This window comes from Coenobita brevimanus, chromosome 93 (genome assembly GCF_032717465.1).
Source record: "Coenobita brevimanus isolate Jiangsu-jjx chromosome 93, ASM3271746v2, whole genome shotgun sequence".
Taxonomy (NCBI): domain Eukaryota; kingdom Metazoa; phylum Arthropoda; class Malacostraca; order Decapoda; family Coenobitidae; genus Coenobita; species Coenobita brevimanus.
In genome coordinates this window covers 13,677,326-13,687,764 of record NC_137046.1, presented here as the reverse complement: position 1 = coordinate 13,687,764, position 10,439 = coordinate 13,677,326, and the positions used below count along the sequence as shown (strand labels likewise).

The window sequence follows — 10,439 nt, the reverse complement described above, 5'->3', positions numbered from 1 at the left end:
AGGTCATGGGAGTCTCCATGCCAAAAATTGGGCTGCAGGGGTACCCCGGCGTTCCCTGGCCATAAAGGCGAACGTTACTGGTGATCACACTTTACCCAATCTGAATGTTAACCCCCCTAAAACCATCCTTGTCTCGCTCTGATTCATAATATATATGGGTCTGAGGGCTCTGGCCCTTACTTTGGGAGTGATGAAGGACAAGGAAACAAACAACATAGCTCTTACATAGACATATACCGTAAATATATATATATATATATATATATATATATATATCCCCAAACATATGGAACCTTCAATGCAGACAAGGAGCTTTAAATTTACACTCACCTGAAAGACAGACAGTGAGATTTGACCAAAGTGTTCAAATAAATTATGGGATTTGATACAGGGGATATTTGTAAAATTTTATGAATTCGTAGGCAGCAAAGGGAGCTGAAGTGGCTCGATACGTGGCATAGTCTTCTTGCGATGTGAGTGCCTCGAGCTGCACCTTTGGTTGGAGCCCAGTCCATGGCCAACATTTACAGTGGGTGGCAATAATTTGCCTTTTCAAATGTTTGCATATGTTGCTACGCTGTCGGTTCCCTCTGTCACACAAAGGCAAAACCGCTGCAACATTTCGGCTTTTACATGAATCACTCTTAAGACACGCCTTCCCCATTTACACTTCGCCAGCCTGCTGAGTTGTTAATTCTGGTTATCATTCTCCCTTTGACGAGATGGCTCAGTCTTGCAGTGGACCTGATAATTATGGACTCACAGAGACACAGAAACAGGCAGGAAAGAACGTGCACAATGGATTCTGATTACAAATATTCTCAGTTGAGGATAAGAAGGAGCTGGCGTGGAAATATCGTAGGTGACTGTAGCTGATTAGTTAGCAGTGTAACTGTTGCTAATTCGATGGAGAGTTTCGAGTGCAGGCAAGATGGGCTAACAACTGAAAGTAGTGATCAATCATGTGTCCTTTTCCAGTGAAAAAAGTACCCAGAAAAGAATTCACATTTTTCCAGGTTCAGCATAGAACCTTCCGTCTTTCCAGTAACAAATTCCATATAATTATATATTTTTTTCTATGCTGTATTGTGTGCCGTCTCACTTTTGTCATAATATCATTAGCTTGAGGGTTTAATGGGTGGAGGTAGCCTTTCTTTATGCTATTTTTGCCCCTTTCTTGAAGCTAAGTCCTACCTTCGGACAGAAGCCGTCCAATCTGGGGCAGTCGGCATACTGCATAATAGCTTCTGTTAAGTTTATATATATGTATTATTTTTTTAAACATTTGTAAGTGCGAATATTTACACGAGTTAGATGCATCCTAACTTTCCCTTGCAAACATTTTTTGTGCCACCAGTTCAATGGCATGAGTGAGGTGGCAGCCCCAAATGGTGTCGGGGTGTTCCATGTGGCGACGGACAGATGGGACAAGAATGTGACACAGGCAGAGCTCTCCTGGGTGGTCAGCCAGTGTCGCAAGGTAGGTCATTGTCATATTACTGAAGATGTGGATAGATCTCTATCACAAGACTGCTAATGCAGGTAAGTCACCATCACAGCACTGCTAAGGAGAGTTGGTTATTGTCACTGTACTGCTGATATGTGTAGGTTACTATAACAGCACTGCTGATGTGTGTAGATCAGTACCATTTAACCTCCATCCCAGTGTGCCCAACAGCTGCGGCTTGTGTCATGGTTCGTGATTGTGGTGGTGGTTAGCGACGATCCAGCCTTCCTTGCTGCATTTGCAGAGTGGTCCGTCAACGGCCGCCTCTTTGTGTGGTCAACGAGGCTGCTCATCCTCACTCACCTCCCACTGCACCGCCTGTACCACCTCCGCAATACCCTCGCCATTACTAACTCAATGTTGCTCCTCATTGACAACACATCAATCCTCAGGTAAACTTTGATGTTTCACGGGTTGTGAAATTAAGACGATTATAAGTTGTGTGCTGGTACTATGAGCTCTTGGAGACTGGTAGTACTTGATTGAAGGCTGCCCATCATTTACTTAATCATATGTTGTACATCAGGCATGCTTCAGATCATTATAGTCTTCACATCTACCTGATTTCTCACTTCTGTAAGGGGTATGAAGTCTGGTGTTTGTCATTTGACCTCCCTGGTGACACCTATTGCAATGCGACAGGTAAGTTGTAGGTAGAAATGTGTCCCTGCCAGCCTGGGTGTTCCGAGTCTTTTGATCTGGTAACATAATATTAGACCGAGCTGCATGGAATAGTAAACAGCCGATACTCAAGACAGATTATGTGACTGGAACACTGGAGACAGCATTACAATTAAAAATATTGTGCAGCATGAGACATGGTAATATTACTGATAAATTAATGGCATTAGTGCACAAAGATTCTTGAGGAAGGACTCGGATGCACAGGATTATTATCACTGACTTCGCTAAAACATTTTCATTGTTATAGCTGAAGTTATAAGACAAAACTGTTTGTGGTTTATGGTCTAATGTTTTTATTGTTTAATTCATATCGATATTTTGGTGAAGAACAGTAAGGAGATGAAAGTACTGAGCTCAGTAATAAATATGTTTCAAGTGTCTACTTCATGTTCGATCAGTTCTGGGGTGGTGGAGGACAAAAAGTATGTAGGAGGAAGCGTTTGGGAATAGGAATATTGTAAATAAAGGAAAAGGGTGGAGATGTCACAAGCAGGTAATGTTGTTATAAAAAAAAGAAAAAAAGTATGCAGTAATCCCCGTAAGATTTGGACGCCCAAGTCCAAGACGCCCCAATTCCTAGACATTTTGGGCCCGGGCCTTCGGAACCCAAAAATAGCCAAAAAACGTAAAAAAAGCACACAAAAAATCCGACATTTTTTAAAACCGTATTTTGAACTTCTTGAACGGTGCCAAACAGCTGTGTTTTGTCTTGTAGTTCCGCTGACGTCTGGCAGGGTGACGCTGCCTCCTCCCCATTTCTCACCTACCCATCATCGTGAGTGCACACTCATCACCATGGCCGCCCACGTGCTCTCTTTTGTGGTGGTGCCCTACCTGCTGCAGGCCCTGTTGTTCCTCTGCTGCCTCCTATTCGTGTATGTGACGATGGCCCCACCCCCCGAGAAGAGGAAATAAGTGGTTCTAACTCTGGAAAAGAAGAGGGAGATACTGGACAAGGTGGATGAGGGATGGTCGATGTCCTGCAGCCTCCGAGAATTCAACCTGGCCCACTCTACCTTGTTTGATATCAAGAAATCCCGGGACACGGATGACTTCACATCGAAGACAAAACACAACGTGCAAAGGAAGATTATGTACCCTCCCAGGTTTGCAGAAATTGACCACTCCATGTTAATTTGGTACCATTAACAATGTGCTGCTGGTGTGCTGGTGTGTGTTATGGAATTGATGGCTGCTGCTGAGAAGTTCGCAAGGTTACACGACACCCTAGACTTCAAGGCATATGAGGGTTGAATCTTTGCTTTCAAGTTACGACATGGACTTACAAACTGTAAGGCCTAGGGCAAAGCTTTGGACGCCAATGAGGAGGGAGTAGAAGAGTTTCGGCAGAAGGCGAAGGGCTTGATCGACAGGGAGGGCCTCATTCTCGGTCAAGTCTACAGTGCTGACGAAACTGGTCTATTCTATCACTCACTGCCAACGAACACTCTAGCAGAGGAGACAGACAAGCATGTACCTGGCCACAAGCTCTCCAAGCAACAGATATCTTTTTTTGTGTTGCACCAATGCTAACTGCATGCGCCGGCTCAAGCCCATTCTTGTTGGCCGTGCAAAGCAGCCTCGGTGCCTTCGTGGGGTGATGGATGTCCTTCGTGTTGTGTGGTACTATTCTGTGAAGGCCTGGTTCACAGCCAAAATCTTCAAAGACTGGTTTCACCAGCACTTCATCATGGAAGTCATCCATTATCAGACGAACACACTGGGAATCTCATGCGACCAGGTAAAGGCTCTCTTTCTCTAGGACAACACACCTGCACATCCGTTCGTCAAGGAGTTCGTGGCTGAGAATGGCCACATTAGGTGCTTGTTTTTGCCATCTAATACTACTGCTTTTATCCAACCAATGGACCAAGGAGTGATCATGACAACAAAGAGGCTGTACTGTCGGAAGTTCCTGGACAAGGTGATGGTTGTTCTCGAGGACGAGGATGAGAGCAGGGAGGGATGGGACATGTGAGGCTAGCAGACTGTGGAAAACCTTCGCTGGTAGAACCTCAAGTCAGCATCTACAACTGGGCCAGTGCATGGAGGGAAGTCTCTGTCAAGACTCTAGAAAGTGGTTAGTCTCGTCTGCTTCTCGGAGCCTATGTGGTGCATGATTTCTAGGTTTTGATGTGGATGACTTCCATGAGCATCTTCATGCGGCTGGCAACAAGGTGGATGTGTACGAAGTGCGTGAGTGGTTGGATGATGATGCGGGCAATCATGGGTATCCGATCATGTCTGATATTGAGATCATATCATCAGTCGTGGGCACACATACCCAGCTTGAAGATTCCGATGAGGACAGCAAGGAGGATGAGGACTTCTCTCAGTGCACCACTCTCCTGCCATCCCCAAGCTGAGAGCAAGTTCTGGACTACCTTAAACACCCAGATCGCAACAGGGAGATGGGGCCCCTGGGACTTGTGGAGGAAGTGCACTCTTTTAGGCAACGCATCATCACTCGCCAGAATCACCATTCCTTATGTTAATCAACCATTGACAGTTTCTTCAGGCCTGTGACCCCCATCGTGCCAAGCACTGGCTCCACACCACTGCCTCACCAAGACAGGCCTTCCACCTCTGAGTCACAGCCCAGCACATCGGCCACGGTGGAGTCGCCACTGGACGTGAGTTTGTGGCTTTCTTCGGAGTCATCTGCAGTGGGTAGTCCATCACCACGTCCCAGCGACGCGTCCCTCAGCTGCCTGCAACATCTACTGTAGGACTTTGACAGTGAAAAACATCGAAAACTCGCCACTAGACCGCACGGGAATTTGCAGTGGTGTGCAGTGTTAAGAACAGAATGTGCAGTGGTAAGAACAGAATGTGCAGTGGTAAGAAATTAGAACTTAAAGTGCAAAGGATTAAGTGCAGAGTGCTACTGTACGCTGGTGAGTTTCAAGTGCAAAGCAAGTAAGAAGAGAATGTGCAGTGTTAAGAAATTAAAATTCAGAGTGCAAAGGTTTGAATGCAGAGTGCAACACTGTTGAGTTTCATGTGCAGCGCAGATAAGAAAAGAATGTTCAGTGTTAAGAAATTAGAATTCAGCATGCAAAGGATTAAGTGCAGTGCAACACTGGATTATTGTACAGTTGGAGAAATTTCCGCGCGGAACACCACGTAGAAGGCAGCAGGAGCGGCAAATAATTTGATCTGGTAACAGTATTGGGGGTAAGGGAGGGGTGGAACGTGCGGGATAGGTGAAGGACTGGGGGGGTACTGGGGACAGCTGTGTGGTGGGAGGGGTGGGATGTGAGGGATGGGGTGTAGTGGGAGTAGCTGTGTGTTGGGAGGGATGGGAGTGGGGGTAGCGGAGAGTTGGGAGAGGCTTAGTAGCCATTTACTGTCGTAACATTATATGCTTTGATTGTAAATGAATGTTTTTATGATAGGGGAACACACGAAATAGCAACAGGCTGTGATGTGATGGTTCATGACATGATGAAAAATGGTCAGATTAGTGATCATGTAACCTGTTATAAACACACAGAAATCAACAACACGTAACCTTATATAATGACGCCCCCCTTCGGTATCTATAACATCCCTATTATAACACAGACGTTTACCTCAGATATGTCTCAGAAAAGTTGCTCATACATTCTTAATTGTGACGTAGATATGTAGTGTATGGAAAATAAAGTATATATAATATTCCATTTCTTCGTTGTTTCAGTTAATTATTAGTATTTTTTACACCATAAGGCATTAAAGTATGTCAGATTTTAAGACAAATGCATCTTAGCTGTCAGTGTGAATTTTATATATTTCCTAAATCGTAAGCACATCCTGGCTGTTTGTCACAAACTAATATAAGCATGAATCAGACCTAGACTTTTTCAGGTCAATCAATAGCGTCTGTGTGTGTGTGTGTGTGTGTGTGTGTGTGTGTGTGTGTGTGTGTGTGTGTGTGTGTGTGTGTGTGTGTGTGTGTGTGTGTGTGTGTGTTCTTACCTTACCTAATTGATCTTACCTAATTGTATCTTTACAGGAATGAGGCAAGCTCGTATTATCCCGTGTCTTAAACCATATTTATCGTACATATCCTTAAATTTGTGAATTGTTTTGGCACACACTATTTCATTCGGTAGTGCATTCCATTGATCAATTGCTCTGTTTGGGAAACTGAATTTCCTTACGTCTTTATCACCTCTCTTCTTATGCAGTTTTTTGCAGTGTCCTCTTGCTGATGCTTCTCCATATGTTAAGTAATCATTTATGTCTATTTTCTCCTTTCCTGATATGCATTTATATAGCATTATCATGTCACCTCTTTTCCTTCTCTCCTGTAGTGTTGGTAGATTCAGTTTATTTAGTCTTTCTTCGTAGCTTAGGTCCCTTAAGCTTGGTATCCATCTTGTAGCGGCCCTTTGAACTTTTTCAATCTTGTCTATGTGCTTTTTGAGATGAGGACTCCAGACTACTGATGCATATTCCAGGGTTGGTCTAATGAATGATGTTATTATCCTTCTTAGCATGTCTTCATTTATGTATGTGAATGCTATTCTCATATTTGCAAGCAGTGTATACATGCTCCGTACCTTCTCGCTGATGTGGTCAGCCGGAGATAGTCTGTTATTGATAATCACACCTAGGTCTTTCTCTCTTTCTGATGTATATAGGGTTTTTGCTCTAACATTATAATCCAAATCAGGTCTTTTTCCACTTTTACCAAACTTGATTACATGACACTTGTCCACATTGAATTCCATTTGCCATGTACTACTCCATTCATGAAGTTTATTTAATTGTTCTTGTAGCTCTTTACAAGAGTTTGTGTTAGTAATTCTCCTTTGTATTTTTGCATCATCTGCAAACATATTCAGATAGCTCTCATTTCCAGTGTTACTGTTTATATCATTTATATACACTAAAAACATGATTGGTGCCAGCACCGAACCCTGTGGTACTCCACTAGTCACTTCTTTCCATGATGAGTAGTTTCCTCTTAGTACTGTCCTCATTTCTCTTTTTATGAGAAAGTCTTGCATCCAACAAAACAGTTTGCCTCGAATTCCTCCTTGATGGTACAGTTTCCATAAAAGTCTTTGGTGTGGTACTGTGTCAAAAGCTTTCTTGAAATCTAAATAGATACTGTCCACCCATCCTTCCCTTTCCTGTATTGTGTTTGTTACTCTGTCATGGTAGCTCAACAGATTAGTAACACATGATTTTCCTTTTCTGAAACCAAACTGTCTTTCTGTTATCATACTGTGTTCTTCTAGATGATTTACCCAAGCTTTTCTTATAAGTTTTTCTAATACCTTGCTTACAACACTGGTCAGTGATACTGGTCGGTAGTTGAGTGGATTTTGTCTATTTCCTTTCTTGAATAAGGGGACAATATTTGCTTTTTTCCAAATATCTGGTAGTTTACCTTGACTCAAGGATTTCTTGAAAATTAAAAATAATGGTTTACATAACTCCTTTGCACATTCTCGTAATACCCAACATGAAATTTCATCAGGACCACTTGCTTTTCCTCTGTCCAATCTACTTAACTCCTCCTGTATTACTTTTTCTGCTATTTGTATATCTGGTAGTATGTGTGGACATGCGTTTTCCACATAGTCCCTCTCAAAATTTTTTTCTTCTGTAAAAACTAATTGGAAATTCTTATTTAGTGCTTCACAAATATCTTTCTCTTGTGTATAAGTGATTCCCTCGTCCGTAATGGATTGTATTATATCTTTTACTTTAGTTTTGCTTCTGATATAGCTGTAAAACAGCTTTGGTTGATCACTACTTTTATTTATTATATCCTCCTCAAACTGTTTTTGGGCTTCCCTCCTTATTCTTGTATAGTCGTTTCTTGCCTGTTTGTAATTATTGTACGCCCTTTCACTATTGTGTCTTCTGTATTTATTCCACAACAAATCTCTTCTTTCTTTTGATTTTTTACATTCTGTATTGAACCATTTCTGTATTTTCTTATCTGCTTCTTTGTGCTGTTGGATGTACTTCTGGACTCCTATTTCATAAAATTCACATAATTTTTTATATCTATATATATATAAATATATATATATATATATATATATATATATATATTTATGTGTCCGACTCTGGGCATAGGCTTCACAGCCTGCTATCAAGGCCCAGCAGTCCTCCTACATACCATACACCTCTACATGTCATACAGCATTTAAATCTTGTTCTCTAAGCTCATTTTCCCAATCAACTTCTAAGAAATACTTCTTTAGGTCTTGATAATTTCCCTTTTTATAGTTTAGGCTCTTTTTGTAACTATCATTGCTGTTTACTATGTCATATGCTATCCTGAAGTTATAGTTTAGGACTGCATGATCGCTTTTGCCGAGTGGAGGGTGATATATTAAACTGTCAATATCATTTTCTTGCCTTGTAAATATTAGATCTAGCACTGAAGGTACATCAAGTCCTCTTTTTCTGGTGGTTTCCCTCACATGTTGCGTTAAGAAAAGCTCTTGTACGAGATCCAGGAGCTTTTGGTCCCAGCAGCTTTCTTGGCTATTTATATCTAGAGTATTCCAATTTATATTTGTATTGAAGTCCCCAGTTAGTATAATTCTTTCCGATTTCTCTTCCATTTTATGTAGCAATGATCTTACACTCTGAATTGTACTCTCTGCCAGGTCCTCATATTCGTCTGTTTCCCATGTGTTTGATCTGGGTGGCATGTACAAATTGGCTACAATTACTTTACCTTCAGATGTGTCGATCTCTACTGCAATCAGTTCTACTTGTGATGGTATATCTAGTTTTATTTCCTTGACTTTTAGATTTTTCTTAGTTAATATTATAATTCCTCCTCCTTTTTTTAAATATCTGTCTCTTCTCCATATATTGTATTTCTCTAAGTTTAGTATGTCATTTGATATCCTTGGTATTAATTTTGTTTCAGTTAGGCATATTATTTGTGGTTCATTTTCTCTGACATAATCATTCATCTCTAGTAATTTAGATACCATTCCATCCACATTTGAGTACATCAACTTTATCATCTTGTTTATATACTTGTCCTGACATTGTTCTACTACCTTCCTCCTTTTTCTTCCATCCTGTTTGTGTACCACTTTCGTACCTGCAATCCTATTACTTTGTAAAAATATTTCTTCTTGTCCTCTTCTGATCTTCCCTCATTTTTTGTTTTTGCTTCCTCCCTTTTCTCTTTCAGTAATTCCATTTCTTTTTGTGTTAGGCATCTTTTTATCCATACATTTTTGAACTCTTCTTTTTCCTTAAGATTCTTTGCATTTTTTAGTATCTCTTCCACAGTGTTTACACTCTGGAAAGTCACCTTTAGAGGTCTTGTCTTGCTTTTCTCGTATTTCCCTAACCTTTTGTGTTCCTCTATGTCTTTACTACAGATTTCCTCTGATACTTCTTTCAGTAAGCTCATTACATTTGCCATCTCCTTTTTGTCTCTTGTGATCTTGTTTTTAACTTCATCCTCTTCTATACCAGTGATTACTATTGATTTGTTTATCTCTACTGAATCTCTGACTAACTTTGGATTGTTTTGGATTATTCTTTTCACTTCCTTTTTAATGCTTTTTTCCTCCACCCTTGTTTCTAAGTCTTTCTTTACTTTCACCATTTCTGCATACGTGGTTTTTACATCATTTTTGTAGCTTTGCACAGCTTCATTTACTGGTGTTATCTTCTCCTCAATATCACTGCTCTGGTCAATAAGACTGCTAACTTGCCTAATTGTCTCTGTGTCATTTTTAAACTCTTCCATAACACTCTCGTGATTGACTACTGTACTTGCCATTTCACTAATTTTCTTCCTAAGTGTACTCAATTCCACGGTTAGTTCACTGATGGTTGTGTCTTTCTTATTGGCCTCCCTTCCTAGTTTTTCTATTTCTTCCTTTTGCAAGTGCATCTGCTTCTTTATTTCATCAATTTCATTTTTGAAAGCCATTTCTAGTTTGTTTACACGTTCAACCAGTCTATTGTGGGTCTCTACTTCAACCAGTTCTTGGTAGAAATCATCATTTTGCTTTTTACCGTTATCCCTTTTCTTTTCCAAATTTGTTTTACTGAAGTATGTATCCATTTTGCAATACTTAAAGTGCAAAGCATATACTTACAGTCTCCGTCTTGTTGTAAACAAACCTCAGAGATGACTCAGCGTATTCTTTCGTCTTGGTTCTATTTCCTGTTTTTACAAGTCTTGTTGAAACTTATTATTTTTTTCCTTTTTATAATGAACAATCATTTAGTCTAACCTGTACTGAGCTTGACTCATACAAGA

At 40.7% G+C, this 10,439-nt stretch overlaps 1 protein-coding gene across 1 annotated transcript in view; it reads left to right on the top strand.

The window, feature by feature from the left end:
- Positions 1–722: 722 nt before the first annotated feature.
- LOC145412364 (putative glutamate receptor) overlaps positions 723–10,439 on the top strand; it is a 123,263-nt gene continuing 113,546 nt past the window's right edge. The window contains exons 1-3 of the mRNA XM_080282253.1: positions 723–779; positions 1,358–1,480; positions 1,679–1,899. Coding sequence (XP_080138379.1) covers positions 723–779; positions 1,358–1,480; positions 1,679–1,899 — 401 coding nt within the window. The remainder of the gene's footprint in view (positions 780–1,357; positions 1,481–1,678; positions 1,900–10,439) is intronic.